Raw genomic sequence first — 19,407 nt, 5'->3', positions numbered from 1 at the left:
GATACCATTCCTACTGAAAATGTTCCAAAAAAATTAGGTGGAGGGACTCCTCTCTGACCCATTCTATGAGGTCAGCATAATCCTGATACCAAAACCTGGCAGAGATACAACAACAAAAAAACTTTGGGCCAATATCCTTGATGAACATTGATACAAAAATCCTCAACAAAATCCTGGCAAACTGAATTCAGCAGCACATCAAAAAGCTTATCTACCATGATCAAGTAGGCTTTATCCTCAGGATGCAAGATTGGCTCAACAGATGTAAATCGATAAATGTGATTCATCACATGAACAGAAACTAAAGACAAAAGCACATGCTTATCTCAATAGATGCAAAAAGGCTTTCAATAAAATGCAACATCCACTCATGATCAAAACTCTCAACAAACAAGGTATTAAAGGAACACATCTCAAAATAATAAAAGCCTTTTATGACAAACTTACAGCTAACATTATACTGAATGGGCAAAAGCTGGAAGCATTCCCCTTGAAAACTGGCATAAGACAAGGATGGAATCAACCTAAATGCCCATCAATGATAGACTGGATAAAAAAAAAATGTGGTACATAGACACCATGGAATACTATGCAGCCATAAAAAAGAATGAGATCATGTCCTTTGCAGGGACATGGGTGGAGCTGGAGGCCATTATCCTTAGCAAACTAACTCAGGAACAGAAAACTAAATACTGCATGTTCTCACTTATAAGTGGGAGCTAAATGATGAGAACACATGGATACATACAGGGGAACAACACACACTGGGGCCTATTAGAGGGTGGAGAGTGGGAGGAGGGAGAAAGTTATTAAAAATAACTAATGGGTACTAGGCTTAATACTTGGGTGATGAAATAATCTGTATAACAAACCCCCATGACACAAGTTTCCTATGTAAAAAACCTGCACTTGTACCCCTGAACTTAAAATAAAAGTTTTACAAAGTTAAAATAAAATAAACCTGCCTTTCTCTAGCCGGCAGTTGCTCTATTTAAGTTAAGCATGATAGTATTGGCCTACTTTTGTGAGCTGTGGTTCCAGGAGCGGTTTAATATTCAGAGTGTTTGTAGTATTATTTTGGTCGGCTTGATTTATGTGAAGCTTCTGGGGCTCCCACTGGCCCCTGCTTCTACTGCTTGAAGGGGTGAAAGTGGTTTTTCAAGATCAGATTGCCAGGTCGGGAAGAGTGTGGTGGTTTCCTGTACCAATGCCCTCTAGTGGCCCAGTGTCTCTGGGCGCTGGGAAGACAGTCTTGGGCACAAAGTACAAAAGAGGCTTCCTAGGCCAGGTCACTTGCTGTGATTGGGTCCCTTTCTGCTATGTCTATTTGCTTCTGTGTCTCTAGGTTTGAAGGTAGAGCCTCAGGCTCACAGAAACAAAGAGGCTTCCCAGACACAGAGTGAACTACATTTCTTTTTTAATATGATTGACATCCAAAGAATTTAAGAAATTTGTTTGAAATGATACCAAAAGTGTAATGCTGAGTGAGGATTAAAGCATAGGTCTCTAGCAGCCAGCCTGGGACTCCTTTTACTAAATAAATAGCATGTGAAGCAATGCATAATTAATCATTAAAAGATTAACTCATGGTCTGTTTTTAATCTTAAAACAGACATCAAAACATTTTAAGTAGTTTTTCAACAAATACTGATGTGAAGAGTTTGCCACCTAACTTGCTTAACATTCTAGTATACAGAAAAATCAATTGACAAGAAGCTTTTGCCAAATATTTTAGTTAACTGATAATCCCCAGAAACATTATTTGAACTCTATGTTACTCTGAGCAAAAAATTAACAGAGACCTCAGAACTTCAGTTTCTTTCTCTGTAAAGTGAGATAATACCTATACTTCAGAAAGATAACACAGGCATTTGTGTGGGAATAAATGCTCAATAAATGATAATTATTATTTGCAGAAACAAAATAATATCCATTATACAGGTTAAAATTTCTAAAGTTTCTTAATACTTACAGCCTGACTTATTTTGTGTGATGCTTGGCTTTGGTTGTCCATTCATTACTTTTGCTACATGAATTTATATTGCCTTCTCTAAGTTGTGTTGAACTCCACAAAAATTACATACTGGGCCAATTTCTCTACTGAAAATACACTCATATAAAATCAGTTTAAAATTAACACCATGTTCACCTTGAAATGGAAAATAAGTTTTAAAAGATCACTGGAAACGTGTGCTGGGGTAGAGAGGGACACTTCTACCTCTCTGCCTTCATGACAGGAGAGAGAGCTGAAGGCCAAGGATTTATATGCATCCTTAGGGACTAGAAAGTATCTATTTTCTTAAATTATTTTATAACCAAAAACGTAACTATGTATGGATGCTGACAAAACTGTAAAATCAATTTAAAACTTAAACAAAAATCTAGAAAGCCAAAAACATTAAAGTAAAAAAAATGTTAATTGAATGGGACATCTGTTGTTAGCTAAACTTGAGTCCCTACTTGCCATGTGAATGGTGCATCATCCACTAGAGAGCATGGTTCTTTGGAGTTCAGCAAGTTTTTTTTGTTTTGTTTTGTTTTTGTTTTTGTTTGTTTATTTGCTTGTTTTCTTACAAAGGCAGAAGATAGATATGAGAGCTACATTCTTCTTTCTCATCCTTTCCCCAAATAATCACATGGCCAAGAGCAGCATGGAGTCTTGGCAGGGGTAGTACTCAGTGAGGCTGGATATGCTTATCCAGCTGATTTTGAACAGAAAACGTAAAAGTAACAAGTACAGAATCAGAATCATCATGTAGTAAAAAGACCTTTCTGTAGGGTGAGAGCAGGAAGGGAGAAGGTGCAGTTCAAAATCTGGATTCACAGGCTTCACCTACCTTTGCCCAGACAGCAGCTGACAGTCCAAGAACAGGACTGATGGCCAAAATCACAAGGGTTAGCTTCCAACCACGTGTAAATCCTACTATAAACCCAGTGAAAAATGTTGCCATTGACTGAAAGAACATTCCAATTTTGTCACCAATTCCTTCATTAATCTTGGAGACGTCACTAAAAGAACAGATAGTGTTAGAAATAAATGTCAGAATTGTAAACATCAACTTTTCTCGTGAAGCCTGTTTTGAGTGTAGGGTAGTTTATAGCTAGAGTATTTTGTGCCTATGCTTTGTTTTATTTAGCAGGGTATAAGTTTCTACTAGGATATGTGTCATTAACAACAAAAATCCATAGCCCACATGGCCCCAGGAAATGGACATTGTGTACACAAGAAGTATTCAACCTAGGAATTTCAAATTGCTCAGAAATTTCCTCAGAAAGTATCTTGTTTTGCTCTACTGCACATTCTCAGAGGATTTCTTCATTCTGGCAAAGTCCAGTCCTTCATTTAATGCTAGTCATGCAGGTCCCCTCATACCCTGTCAAGGCACTAGGAACAAAAGGATGCACACGACATGGTTGCTGCTTAGAAGGAATTTTGTCTCATAAGTACCTTTGAACGATACACTAACATCTCCTAACAGATGTGATGACATCTATTTCATTTTACTAAGAATAAGAACCACATCCAAGTTCAACATAAAACTACATACTTACTCTGTAAGTCGGGTGTTAAGCTCCCCAACATCATGCACATCAAACCAGCCGATCTCCTGTCGCATTATAGCATGAAAAAACTGTTTTCTAATTTTGTATATTTGTCTTCCAGCTGCCAGGCACCAGAATGAAACTTGAATGTAAGCAGCAACCAGCACCCCAGCACCAATTCCACTGTAATAATAGGCATACCTGAAAAACAACAAGAACACTGCACATGCTCTCTGTTTCCTAATCAATGTACCTTTTCCAAAGAGACCACTCATTCCTATTTTGTTTTACCTATCTGGGTATCTCGCCATCCTTAACAAATAAGAAGGGGTTGTAACAAGCAGAGTTGATAGTCACCATCCAACTATGTTTGCACCAATGGTGGAATGGTTAACAATGATTTCTGCTTTGGCTCAAATCCCAGCTCTTCACTTCACTGCTATGTAATCTTAGGCAAGCTGCTTAACTTTTCTAAGCCTCAGTTTTCTAATTAGTAAAACAGAGATAAAAATATTCATCCATGAAATATACTTGGACCAGTGCCCAGCACATAGTAAGCACTCAGAGAATGCCAGTTACTGTGAAAGGTGGTGTGGTGTACTGGGGAATCACACCATCAGGTAAGACCCACCATTGTAATATTTTTATTACATCAGCATCAGTTGATAAGTGCATTGGTTTGGTCTCTGTACATTGGGGATGAAAAGAAGTGACAGAACTTGTCAGAAAGTGGGATCAAGAAATGGAAATAATCCCTTGGTCTTTTGGGCTAGGGATTGTCCCTTGGGCTATTAATCTAGTAGAGTTTAGATGCCAAGAGACAACTGAAATTTTTAAAAAGTAATTTTATTTCATTTGCCCAACTGGCCATCGTGAGTTATCCTAAAATGCTCAGCGAATCAGATAGTGGCCCTTCCAATTTAAATTCTAGCATTAAAAAACACGAGTATTGTCTTAAAAAACAGACCCTTAATCAATCTAGAAATGCTGAATTAATGTTTCCTTGCTCTGAGTTTTCATATTTAAAAAAGCAAACAGGCCGGGCGTGGTGGCTCACGCCTATAATCCCAGCACTTTGGGAGGCCGAGGCAGACAGATCACAAGGTCAGGAGCTGGAGACCAGCCTGGCCAATATGGTGAAACCCTGTCTCTACAAAAAATACAAAAAAATTAGCCAGGCGTGGTGGCGTGCGACTGTAGTTCCAGCTACTTGGCTACTCGGGAGGCTGAGGCAGAAGAATCTCTTGAGCCCGGGAGGCGGAGGTTGCCGGGAGCCGAGATCGTGCCACTGCACTCCAGCCTGGGCGACAGAGCTAGACTCCATCTCAAAAAAAAAAAAAAAAAAGCAAACAATTCACGCCTGTAATCCCAGCACTTTGGGAGGCCGAGGTGGGCGGATCATGAAGTCAGGAGTTCAAGACCAGCCTGACCAACGTGGTGAAATCCCTTCTCTACTAAAAATACAATAATAATAATAATAATAATAATAAAATTAGCTGGGTGTGGTGGTGCACACCTGTAATCCCAGCTACTCAGGAGGCTGAGGCAGGAGAATCGCTTGAAGGCGGAAGCTGCAGTGCACAGAGATAGTGCCACTACACTCCAACCTGGGCAACAGAGCAAAACTCCATCTCAAAAAAAAAAAAAAAAAAAAAAAAAAGCAAACAATTCTTGGGCTTCACTAAACAATTAATTTTTAGGTTAAAGGCAAACATTCTAAAATAAAATACAGTATTCCAATATTCCCACTTTTTAAACTTCACTACTTACCATCTTCAAATTAAACTGTGTGTTTGAATCATGCAGACGCTATAAAGATGGCTAGGTAACAAGCAGGCAGTCTCTGACATTGCCGTTCACAATTCAGTACTCAGCCCATCAGGAATCTTGGGAAACAAGTTTTCCCCAAACTCTACCTTGTAACTTACAATGCATTTATCAAGGAAGTCGTAATTAGAACACTAAGTTTTACTTAACATATAACTCAATAACTAATGACTATCTAAGCGTTCATGATACAGTAAGAGATAGTATTCTATCTAAGTGTTCATTATATAGCAAGAGATAGCTTATAGAAACCCCACATCACAAGTAGAACTCATGCTTTGAGAATAAGTTAATGTATTTTAAACTGTCAGTGTATGTTTACTCAAAAGCATGTACGTGATGACTAAAAGACATTCTGTTTCATTTTCCCCAATGTAAAAAACAATGCCCCTCCACAGGAATATTTGGAGGTATTTGCTCCTCAACTTTCAAAATATGATAAAGTGTCTCCATTTTCGGCAGGGCATGGTGGCTCACACCCGTAATCCCAGCACTTTGGGAGGCCAAGGTGGGTGGATCACCTGAGGTCAGAAGTTCAAGGCCAGCCTGGGTAACATGGTGAAACCCCATCTCTACTAAAAATACAAAAATTAGCTGGGTGTAGTGGCACATGCCTGTAATCCCAGACACTTGGGAAGCTGAGGCACAAGAATCGCTTGAACCCAGGAATCGAAGGTCTCAGTGAGCCAAGATCGCACCACTGCACTCCGGCCTGGGGGACAGAGTGAGACTGTCTCAAAAAAAAAAAAAAAAAAAAATCTATTTTTTTCAAATGTACCCAGATCATTTACACCGTAATGTAAAATCATTTTCTTCTGATTCACCTACATGTACCTTTGGACATCTGTTATAAGCTGTTCTGGGGAATAAACTTCAAGATATGTAAATCATTAACCAAAAACATCCCCCCGTGTGAGTTAAGAATAGAGAGATTATATTTTTTCTGGGATGTTTTATTTTATTGTTCAGAATCAGATGTTGAGTTTAAAAAAATTCCTTTTGGCTGCTTTCATTATCATGTCATGTCTGAAAACATCCAGGAAACAAATTAATAATTATAAGCCATTGAAAATAATTATTCTCTCTCTCTCTTTTTTTGGGGGGGGGGGTGGGGGACAGGGTCTTGCTCTTTCCCCCAGGCTGGAGTGCAGTGATGTGATCATAGCTCACTGCAGCTTTGAATTCCTGGGCTCAAGCAATCCTCTCACATCAGCCTCCCAAGTAGCTAGGACTGTAGCTATGTGCCACCACACCTGGCACATATATATTATAGAAAATAATGATTCTTAATTCAACTACATTTTAAAAGGCTACCTCAAACTCCTCTAATTTCCTTATATATTAATATGATATTCTACATTGATCAATGCATATATATCCATTTTAAGCTTAACCCTAACTTTTGTATACTTTATGCAGCCAATTTTTTCTTAAAAAGTCTACATATACTCTTCTAAAAACTAACAAGAGTATTGTTCTCCTTAAAATTTCTGTGATGATAATGCAAAGTTTTAAACATTTCTACAACTTGATGAATATAGAAAAGCTTAACAATAGTAAGGAGAATGTCTAATTACCTGGTCATGTCTTCCTCCAGATTCATGAAGAACCCTGTATCATTGATATCACCTAGACCACCACAAAACAAACATATACCATTTATGTCTCTTTAGTCTCCATTAAAAATAAACATGTAAAAATGAATCGAACTCATTTCACTTAATGATTTACACAAAAATAGGTTGAACTGACTCAGTTTTAATTGTGTGTAAGCATTATGGCATTCATTCAAATACTTTTCTGCTGACTGTGTGCAACCACATATACACTAACTCAATGATATTTATTTGCAAGAAGAAACCCACATTTGGTAAGAGGTAGTCTGTCGGCAGAAATATCAGTGTCCTTGAATTAAAATATTTTTTGGAATATCACTCCAAGATCCCATTAAAGAAAAATCTTTTGTCCTGATAAATGCCATTGAGTACTTGGTACCAAGGTATATATTTAAAATCTAAGCATTTTTCCAGTTTTATTCTTATTTAAAAATATCAAATACAAAGAGCAGTGTAATAAACACCAGTGAGCTCATCACCCAATATTAGTAAATGCTAACATTTTTGGATAAAAAGTACATTATAAAAGTATTTCATAACTTTACCCCTAACACACAGACACACACACACACACAGACACATACACACACACAAGCACTGTTCAACATTTTGGTGTGTACATTTTCAGATTTTCTTTTATGTATGCATGTATATACACACAAACACACACACTTATTTTTTAACAATGGGGTCATAGTTTACATTCAGTGGCCAAATTTTTTCCTATCAGTATATATATGTGTGTATCTATTTTTTCAATGTTGCAACTATTTCACTTGTTTCCAATATTTTACTGTTACCAGCAATGCTGTGTTAAACATACTTGTACACATACGTTATAAATGTACAAAGAGTAAATATTTTCTAGCATAAATTATCACAATCGAGACTGCAAAAAGTTATGTTAAAATGAAAGGGCCTGTTTCAGTTGAGTCTGATTTCGACAGGTATGGAAAAGAGGGGAAAAACTACTTCTAGTAAAGTGAACGATATCGGCAAAAGTCAACGGCAAGTTTGAAGAATGGGTAAGCCTGTTTTTGACAGGGGTAGGAAGTGTGTTGTGTGGATGGAGGGAGGTGGTTATGTAGCTGGAAAGATAATCTGGGTCTTGCAGGTATGGTGCAAGAAAACAGACCAGCAGTCATTCAACAGTTTTGAGCAAAATAGGATATAATTCGAAGTATGTTCTACGAGAGTTTAGCCACCAGCAATGTATACGATTAACTGGAATGTGGAGAGACTAAGGGACTTGAGCTACTATAACTGTGTAGGGAAAAAGAGTCTAAATGAGAATAGAAAAGAAAGCAAGTACTTACAAGATTTATAGAGGAAGAAGTTACAGGACTTAGCAACTGATAGAATAGAAATAGAGAGAGTAAAAATTTTAAAAAATGATCAAAACATCAAGCCTAAGCATTTGGAGAATGCTAGTGTCATGGTGGGAAATAAGAAGTCAGCAAAAAGAGCTACTCTGGTCAGAGGAGAGATTATTAGTTTGGTCTTGAACATTTTTGTTTTGCAGTGCCTGGCACATTCAATTGAAGATGTCCAATAAGTATTCAGACTGTAACTTTCCAGTTTTAGAGAGAGTTCAGATCTAAAGATTTAGGATTCATGTGCTTGAGGCCATAGCTAAATCCATCTCTCCTTACTCATAAGGACAGGCCAGCAGATAGGGATAAAACAGCAGGCCAAGCACAGAATCCTGGAGAAAACTCCATTAAAGGGTAAGACAGAAGGTAAGGAAGAAACAAAGAGTTGCAGAAGCATAGAAAAACATGCAAGAGGGATTCTTGACTGCTTTGCCTTATGTCAATACAACAATAAACTTTTTCAGATTGAATTTTTATTTAAATCAGTTGTGAGATTTCTTCTGCTCCACGTTTTCAAAAATGAAACAGAACATTGAATAGTCAGGTGAGGATTTTTCTCCAAATCAATCTTGGGAAACCTTACATTATCTGTCTTCTCTATTTACCAGGAAATGTCTCTATATAGTATTACTTGTTGCCAGTATGTCACTACCAAATGAAGACCAGTCTTCAAGTCTAACTAAATATGTTTTCTACTCATTGTTTCTACCAGTTTTCTCAATTCTTAAGATGAGAAACCAAGATAATTTAAACAAATATTCTTCAGCAATGATGTCTTCTAAGTCTACAGTCATTTCTAAATAGCTCAAAAAGTAAAAAAATTTTGTTCAAGGTCAAAATTGCCTCCTTTATGTTTGTATGTCCAATTACACCATACCTATAGCTTCAGCCATCAAAATACATAGAAAACAAGTCTAGCACCAAGTTCCTTTTATTTGTGCTTCACCTTTCAAAGTGTGCCAGTCAAAATAAAAATTGGGCATTCAACAAAGAAGTATAAATAATTCTATTATAAAGACACATGAATGCATATGTTCATTGTAGCACTATTCACAATAGCAAGCACATGGAATAAACCTAAATGCCAATCGATGACAGACTGGATAAAGAAAATGTGGTACATAGATGCCATGGAATACTATGCAGCCATAAAAAAGAATGAGATCATGTCCTTTGCAGGGACAGGGAGGGATCTGGAGGCCATTATCCTTAGCAAACTAACACAGGAAGAGAAAAACCAAATACCACGTTTTCACTTATAAGTAGGATCTAAATGATGAGAACACATGGACACACAAAGGGAAACAACACACACTGGAGCCTTTTGGAGTGTGGAGGGTCGGGGGAGGGAGAGAATCAGGAAAAATAACTAGTGGGTACTAGGCTTAATACCTGGGTGATGAAATAATCTCTACAAAAAAACCCCATGACACACGTTTACCTATGTAACTATATTAGTCTGTTCGTATGCTGCTGATAAAAACATACCTGAGACTGGGTAATTTATAAAGAAAAAGAGGTTTAATGCATTCACAGTTCCACATGGCTGGGGAGGCCTCACAATCATGGCAGAAGGCAAAGGAGGGGCAAAGGCATGTCTTACATGATGACAGTCAAGTGGGCACATGCAGGGGAACTCTCATTAATAAAACCATCATCCTTTATGCAGTGGACTGTCATTGAAGGTTATCACCAGTTTCTAGGACCTCATTATCCCGGTTCTCCTACTTCTACCACTCTGATGCTTCTCCCTTAGTCTCAGTTACTGACCCCTTATGCTCTCCCTCTTTCCTACACACTGGTGTTTCCCAGAACTCTATGCAGGCTCCAGGCTGACTTCAGCTACTTCCACAGCTTCAGTGACTCCAAAATATATCTAGAGCTATTCAAATCCTCTCCCTCTTCACAGTTAATGCTCTGGTTCAAGTCCCCATCATTTCTTACCTCTCCTGTAACAAGACTACTATAACTAATCTTTCTACCCCAGTTAGGTCTTCATATTGTCCCCAGATTTTATATTTGAAAGCAAAAGTATAATCATAGTGCTTCCATTGATAACCTTCAATGACAGTCCACTGCATAAAAGATAAAGATCAAGATCCATGATACATCACATTAGTTCCTTTGCAATCTTGCCACAATATACACATGAAGGAAAATATGTTTGAAGTACCAACAATGATTTACCAGATATTTTCTTTATCCCCACACCTATCTCCTCATTTCAGTAGCTAGAGCACTGTGCAGTCACTGTCTTCAGAAAGGGCTGCTGCTGCATTAAAAAAATTTATATATATATAAGAGCCAAGAGGAAACCTACACTATATATATAATGTTCCCAAAGCCTATGCCTTTGAGGGTTAGAGAGGAAGCTGAGCATGACAGAATATTTTGTTTAAATTTCATGAGATTAAGCTCCACCCTTTAGACTTAAAAAAATATTTTCCGCATGCTGAGAAGAAAATAAGTAGTCGAGAATTGCTGACTACATAGGCACTGGAGGGTCCAGGAAAAAGAAGCCTGCCTCCTGCCACCTAAGCAGACCCTAGAGCAAGAACTCGGAAAAGGAAACGTGTAGTGAGTTGAAGGGATGGCTTTAGAACAGCTTCCAAGTGTCTCTTTGGACCTAGAGAGATACGGAAGGAACAGAATGACATCAAAGCTTCTAAGAGAGGAGGACGAGAGAGCTTGACGGAATGCCTGTGTAGATGATGATGCTGAACAACACTTGGCCTTCTCACTCATCTGAAACTATGTTGGCCTCCAAGACACACCCCAGGGAAAGGTGAGGGCTACCCCAAAATAACTGAGATTGGGTTTTTGCCACATTTACTGAAGAGGGACTCAAAATAGAAATCATGTTATACAAAATAAAAGTTATGATTTTTGCACACTTGGATTCTGGAATAATAGTTACATTTGCTACATCCCTTTCTAGCATCAATTCACTTCACTCCCCCATCCCCATCTTCACCAGCTTTCCCCACTTCTGTGTAGCCCTGGCTGTAAGCACACCAAAGAGTTTACTCTTCCCTAACTATCCTATTTGCTTCCTTCAAGGCTTTATCCATTATGCTTTCTCTAACTGGAATGCCCTTTATCAAAATTTTTCTCCTGGAATATATTCTTCCTCCATGAATAAACTAAAGTATTACATCATCTTACCCCTAGCAGAGTGACTCATCTTGCAATAGAACTCCGTAGTAATTGACAGATGATTCAACTTACTAAGTCATACAAAAATAGAAATATGACTATTTACACCTATCTCCTCCTCCCACTCCCACTGGTGTGAGGTCATAGAAAACTGAACTATATCTGGTTTATCTTTATATATCCAGTGCCCAACCTGTTGTATCTGCTATAACTTAGCATATTCAAAAAATTTACAAGTGGTTTCACGGAGCTACTACACAAGCCAGACCATTTATCAAAATATTCCATCCAACCATTCTCCTACTTTGTATACAAGTGTCTCACATATTTTAAGATTAAAGAGAGATATATTAGACCATTCTACCTGGCAAGAAAAGCCTTTTCTAAACCCAAGCAAGACTTTAAAGGATAAGACTGTACCATTTAGGGATTTTTTATCTGATCTAAATACTTCAGTACATTTAGTAACTTTAATAACTGAACACTTAAGAACAGTATGAATAAAAAATATGTAACATGGATACATTGGTACAGTCTTATCCTTTGATGATGCATTGATAATTCCCTAATTGGTAAACTGAGATTATATTGAAAAGGTGGTTTTCAAACTGTCTTCCACAGAGACTTCATGCCAGGCATCATTCCAGACACTGAAGATACAACCCAGAATGAGAGCCACTTTCTCTAATATCATCGGATTTCTGTTCAAGCAAGAAATCCTTTCACTTTTAGGCCTCAAACTTCAGGTGACAGGGTAACACTGCTGACCTATTTAGCACAGTTTTTCCCAGGAACTTCTGTTTATTTCATTTAGCTTTTCTACCCATTTAAGAAGCTCTAATAAACCAATAAACTACTCTTCTTGTGCAGAAAGCTCCATCAACCACAGGGAAGGGGAATTTGGATCTTTTGCCTAAATGATAAATCCCTATGGCATTGGCCCAAACTGAAGCCTGTGACTCAGTGTAGTTGGGCTTACTGCAGGTGACAGAGATGATTCCAGGAACTGCAGTCTTTTTATATGAGCTGTTTATACACCTCTGGCCTGAAGAGCTATGCCTCTTGCCTGACCTTCCTGACACACTAAAAATCAAACTTACAGGGCAGCATCCAAGAGATTTAAAAGACCAAGTGCTGGCATTTGCTTCCAATTTAGGCAGAGTGTGAAAACCACTAGTAGAGTGGAAAAGATACCAGACTAAAAAGTAGGATTCCTGGCCCAGGAATTCAGCTCTGTCAACCCGCAAGCAATTCTATTATGGCTACATTAATTCAACTTCCTGGGCATGTATGTCTATAAATTATGGGTTCAGGCTAGATAACATCTAAGCCCCTTTTCACCTACAAAATTTTATTATTCAGTCTTTTATTTATTCATCCAATTTCTTAAGCACCTAGAATGGGTTAGGTACTATCTGTATATTGATCTTTTTTTTTTTTTGCTGTTTTTCTAATACATTGTAGAGATTACATTGTAACTAATTCTACTTTTTGGCTTGAAAATCATTAACCAAAAATATTATTATACCATATATTATTATGGTCTTAGAAAACTGTACTATATTTTGTTTATCTTTATATATCCAGTGCCCAACCTGTTGTATCTGCTATAACTTAGCCTATTCAAAAAATTTCCAAATGGTTTCACAGAGCTATACATATACACACACTATATATATGTGTGTGTGTAAGTATATATTATATATAAAATATAATTATATGTAAGTATATATAGATACTTTTATACACATATATATTAGTATTAATCTCATGTGTATTTAAGAATTAAAAGAGTTACTGCATGTAAAGCTCTAAGAACATGACCCAGCACATAGTAAATGTTCAATGAGGGTTGGCTTTAGTTATTGCTAACAGTTGAGTTCTTCCTCAAGGCTTGGGGCTCCCATTCTTTCTACTTTTCTCCATAATCTATCCCAGAGGATTTAACATCGCATTCAACTTAAATAAAGCCAAGTTGATTGTCCTGGTTTTTTTAGTTTTATTTTTAAATTTATTTAATTTTAATTTTAATTTATTTTTAATTTGGGTGGTACATAGTAGATGTATATAGTTACAGGGTGTGTGAGATATTTTGGCATAGGCATACGATGGATAATAATCACATTAGGGTAAATGGGGTATCTATCACCTCAAAAATTTTTCCTTTCTTTGTGTTACAAACACTCCAGTTATACCATTTTAGTTATTTTTAAATGTGCAATAAATTGTTGTTGACTGTAGTCACCCTGTTGTGTGATCAAATACTAGATGATATTCATTCTAGCTAACTATATATTTTTGTATCCATTAACCATCTCCACTTCTACCTCTGCCACCCCACTACACTTCCCGGCCTCTGGTAAATGTCATTCTACTGTCTATCTCCATAAGTCCAATTATTTTAATTTTTTAGCTCCCACAAATAAGTGAGAAATGCGAAGTTTGTCTTCCTGTGCCTGGCTTATTTCACCTAATATAATCTCCTCTGGTTCCATTTTCGTTGTTGCAAATGACAAGATCTCATTTTTTTAAGGATGAATAGTACTCCACTGTGTGTATATATCACAATTTCTTCATCCATTTACTTGCTGATGGACACTTAGGTTGCTCCCAAATCCTGGCTATTGTGAATAGTGATGCAATAAACATGGGAGTGCAGGTTCCATATACTGATTTCCTTTCTTTTGAGTATTTCCCCAGCAGAGGGATAGCTGGATCATATGGTATTTTAATTTTCCATTTTTTTGAGAAACCCCCATACTGTTCTCCATCATGGTTGTACTAATTTACATTCTCAAAAATGTACAAGTTGTACAACAGTGTACAAGGGTTTTCTTTTCTCCACATCCTCACCAGCATTTGTTATTGCCTATCTTTGGATAAAAGCCATTTTAACTGGGGTGAAATGATATCGCATTGTAGTTTTGACTTGCATTTCTCTGATGATCAATGATGTTGAGCATATTATCATATACCTGTTTGCCATTTGTATAGCTTCTTTGGAGAAATGTCTATTCAGATCTTTTGCCCATTTGTTAATTGGAGTCTTTTCCTATTGAGTTGTTTGAGTTCCTCATATATTCTGGTTATTAATCTGATGTCAGATGGATAGCTTGCAAATACTTTCTCCCATTCTGCAGGTTGTCTCTTCACTTTGCTGATTGTTTCCTCTGCAGTCCAATAGGTTTTTAACTTGATGTGATCCATTTGTCCATTTTTGTTTTGGTTCCCTGTGCTTGTAGGGGTATTACTCAAGAAATCTTTGCCCAATCTAATGTCCTAGAGAGTTTCTCCAGTGTCTTCTTTTAGTAGTTTCATAGTTTCAGGTCATAGATTTAAGTCTTTAATGCATATTGATTTTATTTTTGTATATGGTGAGAGAAAGGGATCTAGTTTCATTTTTCTGCATATGGATATCCAGTTTTCCATCATTTTTTGAAGAGATGGTCTTTTCCCCAATATACATTCTTAGAAACTTCGTCGAAAATGAGTTCACTGTAGATTTATGGATTTATGTCTGCATTCTCTATTCTGTTCCATTAGTCTATGTGTCTCTTTTCTTTGTACCATGGTGTTTTGGTTACTAGCTCTGTAGTATAATTTGAAGTCAGGTAATGTGATTTCTCCAGTTTTGTTCTTTTTGCTGAGGATAGCTTTGGCTATTCTGGTTTTTTCGTGGTTCCATGTAAATTTTAGGATTCTTTTTTCTATTTCTGTGAAGAATGTCACTGGTATTTTGATAGCGATTGCACTGTCTGTAGATTGCTTTGGTAGTACAGACATTTTAAAAATATCCATTCTTCCAATCAATGAACATGGAGTATCTTTCCATTTTTTGTGTCCTCTTCAATTTTTTACATCAATGTTTTACAGTTTTCATTGCAGAGATCTCTCATTTCTTGAGTAAAAGTTATTCCTAGGTATTTATTTCATTTGTAGCAATAGTAAATGAGATTACTTTCTTGATTGCCTTTTCAGGTTGTTTGCTGTCACCATGTAGAAATGCTACTGATTGTTGTACGTTGATTTTGTATCTTGCAACTTTACTGAATTTATTTCTCAGTTATTTGTTGGAGTCTTAATAGTAATTTGTTGTAGTCTTTAGGTTTTTCCAAATATAAGATTGTATCATCTGCCAACAGGGATAATTTGAATTCTTCCTTTCAAATTCAGATGCCTTTTTTTTCTTTCTCTTGTCTGATTGCCCTCACTAGGACTTTCAGTATTATGTTGAATAACTAGTGAAAGTGAGCATCCTTGTCTTGTTCCAGATCTTGAAGGAAAGGCTTTCAGTTTTTCCTCATTTAGTATGATACTAGCTGTGGGTCTGCTGTATGTGACTTTTACTTTGTTTATGAATGTTCCTTCTACACTCAGTTTTTTAAAGTTTTTATCATGAAGGGTTGTTGAATTTTATCAAAGACCTTTTCATCATCAACTGAAATTATCATATATTTTATATCCTTCATTCTGTTGATATGACATATCACATTGATTAGTTTGCATATGATGAAAAATCCTTGCATCCCTGGGATAAATCCCATTTGGTCTTGAATAATATTTTAATATGTTGTTTTTTATCCATTCAGCCACTCTATGTCTTTTGATTGGAGAATTTAGTCCATTTAGATTCAATGTTATTATTGATAAGTAAAGACTTACTCCTGCCATTTTGTTTGTTGTTTTTTGTGATCTTCTCTTCCTTGTTTCCTACCTTCTTGTCTTCCTTTTAGTGAAAATGATCTTCTCTGGTGGTATGTTTTAATGTCTTGCTTTTAATTTTTTATTTATCTGCTGTATGTTATTTTATTTGAGGTTACCATCAGGTGTGCAAATGATATCGTATAACCCATTTTTAAACTGATGGCAACTTAATGCTGATTACATACACAAACAAGCAAAGGGAAAACTAATACAAACTCTACACTTTAACTTCATCTCCCTACTTTTTATATCTGTATCTGTTTATATCTTATTAGACTGTGTCTTGAACAGTTATTGTGGTTATTATTTTTGATAGGTTCATTTTTCAGCCTTTCTACTCAAGATACAAGTAATTTATACACCACAAATACAGTGTTGTAATATTCTGTGTTTTTCTGAGTACTTATTATTACCAGTGAGTTTTGTACCTTCAGATGATTTCTTATTGTTCATTAACATCATTTTCTTTCTGATTAAAGAACTCCCTTTAGCATTTCTTGTCTAGACAGGTCTGGTGTTGAATAAATCCCTCAGCTTTTGTTCATCTGGGAAAGTCTTTATTTCTCCTTCATGTTTGAAGGATATTTTCATTGGATATACTATTTTAGGATAAAAACTGTTTTTCTTTCAGCACTTTAAATATGTCATGCTACTCTCTTCAGACCTGTAAGGTTTCCACTGAGAAGTCTGCTTCCAGACATATTGGAGCTCCTTTGTATGTTATTTGTTCCTTTTCTCTTGTTCCTTTTAGGATCCTTTGTTTATCCTTGACTTTTGGGAATTTGATTGTTAAATGTCTTGAGGTAGTCTTACTTGAGTTAAATATGCTTGGTGTCCCACAACATTCTTGTACTTGAATACTGATAGCTTTCTTTAGGTTTGGGAAGTTCTGTGTTATTATCCTTTTAAATAAACTTTCTACTCTAATCTCTCTGTCTACCACCTCTTTAAGGCCAATAACTCTTGGATTTACCCTTTTAAGGCTATTTTGTAGGTCTTTGGGCATGCTTCATTCTTTTTTATTCTTTTTTCTTTTGTCTCCTCTGAGTGTGTGAATTTCAAGTAGCCTGTCTTCAAGCTTACTAATTCTTTCTTCTGCTTGATCAATTTTGCTATTAAGAGACTGTGATTCATTGTATGTTTATTGTGGCACTATTCACAATAGCAAAGACTTGGAACCAACCCAAATGTCCAACAATAATAGACTAGATTAAGAAAATGTGGCACATATACACCATGGAATACTATGCAGCCATAAAAAATGATGAGTTCATGTCCTTTGTAGGGACATGGATGAAATTGGAAATCATCATTCTCAGTAAACTATCGCAAGGACAAACAACCAAACACCACATGTTCTCACTCATAGGTGGGAATTGAACAATGAGAACACATGGACACAGGAAGGGGAACATCACACTCTGGAGACTGTTGTGGGGTGGGGGGAGGGGGGAGGGATAGCATTAGGAGATATACCTAATGCTAAATGATGAGTTAATGGGTGTAGCACACCAGCATGGCACACGTATACATATGTAACTAACCTGCACATTGTGCACATGTACCCTAAAACTTAAAGTATAATAATAATAAAATAAAATAAAAAAGAGACTGTGATTCATTCTTCGTACATGCTGCTGGTGGGGGAGGGGAAGAGTGGTTCAGGCAATTCAAGACTCTCTTTCCTACCTTCTTCAGTGCCTCTTTCCTTAATATGATGTTAAAACCAAATAGTGTGGTCACTCACCTGGTTTTTAGTTCTTATGAAGGTGCTTTGTTTTGTGAATAGTTGTTCAACTTGGTGTTCCTGTAGGGATGGGGGCGGGGGTGATGATTTCTGGAGGCTTTTGTTTGGCTATCTTGTTCCACCTCCTCCTTACATTTTATTATTTTTTTATCTTTTAAGTTTTATTAGAGACAAAGTCTCACTATCTTGCCCAGGCTAGCCTTGAACTTCTGACCTCAAGTGATCCTCCCACCTCAGCCTCTCCAGTAGCTGGGACTACAGGCACACACCACCACACCCAGCTTCTAGTCCTATTCTTTATGCCAAGATTTAGTGTCATTTCTTCAACTGCCTGGATGTCATTTTACAAGCGCCCCACCTGCCATCTTCACCACAACACATTTAAAACCACAATCGCCTTTATCTAGGATCATTTCCAAATAGTGGCCAGTCTCATAAGGAAGATGAGAATTCACAGAATACTACAGAAATTCGTCAGTGATTAAGCTTTGTTTACAAAAAAAGTGAAATGACAGAACCAGAGAGTTCCCTAGGCTCCAGTCATCAGAGATTTTAAGGCAAAGGTTACACATATTCTATAATTAAACCAGAGATAGATGGGAGTGACTGTCAGGAAATCTGGTCCACAGTAAAACAGCAGAACAAAAGCTGATGTCTGTTAATTAAGGCAAAGTATTGGGACGAGAAAACTCACAAGAGTTCTGTTGCAGCAACAGAGAAGGATCTGCTTACTGAAGAAGTTTTTAGAGCTGTCTTATTAGATCCTATGTTTAGCGTAAAAACCCCCAGGCTTTCAAGAGCCTCCGCAAATCCAAGTCCCCTTAAGCAAGGACTACTTCTCCAATAAGGAGGCTCTGGTATCTAGTCCACTCCCTTGGAGAGATAATGAGGTTCTGCCTAGGGAAGGGCAAAAAGAAGAATGATCTGACAGTATCTGGGGCCCCAAGAATTTAGTAGGCTGGTTCTCCCTCCACAGGCATGACAGAGCATGTTTGCCCTCATCTCTGGAACAAGCATCAAAACCTTTGATGCTATTCCCCCTTTCCAGGCAGACTTCAGGGTATCTGGCAGTCTGAATCTGCAGACAAGCAGATTAGTGATAGTGTAGTAAGTATCCTAAAGTGAAAATCACAGTAAAGATAGCATGCTGTCTTTGGAAAGGCATGGAAGGATACACAATGGTGGGGGGAGTGGAAATAAGGAGTGGCAGTGAGGGAAGGGTATTAATCTTACTTATTTAATCTTTATTTTAAAATGGTTTCATATGTTATACAGCATATATACATTTTGTGTAGGAGATAGATGCTGACCATATTTGGTTATCATCTCCTCTTGGAAGCCTCCCATGATTCCTCTATATGGAGTCAGGTGTCCTTTCTCTCTTTTTCCAATGCATTTTATTTATCTCTGTATTATATCACTAATCATATTCAACTGTATT

General features: G+C 37.1%; 1 protein-coding gene across 1 annotated transcript in view; it reads right to left on the bottom strand.

Annotated features, from left to right (window-relative positions):
• ABCB1 (ATP binding cassette subfamily B member 1) overlaps nt 1–19,407 on the bottom strand; it is a 106,720-nt gene that overhangs the window by 68,642 nt on the left and 18,671 nt on the right. The window contains exons 5-7 of the mRNA XM_054496958.1: nt 6,948–6,999; nt 3,553–3,744; nt 2,838–3,009 (exon numbers count right to left, since the gene is read on the bottom strand). Coding sequence (XP_054352933.1) covers nt 2,838–3,009; nt 3,553–3,744; nt 6,948–6,999 — 416 coding nt within the window. The remainder of the gene's footprint in view (nt 1–2,837; nt 3,010–3,552; nt 3,745–6,947; nt 7,000–19,407) is intronic.

Source organism: Pongo pygmaeus, chromosome 6 (assembly GCF_028885625.2).
Source record: "Pongo pygmaeus isolate AG05252 chromosome 6, NHGRI_mPonPyg2-v2.0_pri, whole genome shotgun sequence".
Lineage (NCBI taxonomy): Eukaryota > Metazoa > Chordata > Mammalia > Primates > Hominidae > Pongo > Pongo pygmaeus.
This window is presented reverse-complemented; position numbering and strand designations above follow the sequence as displayed.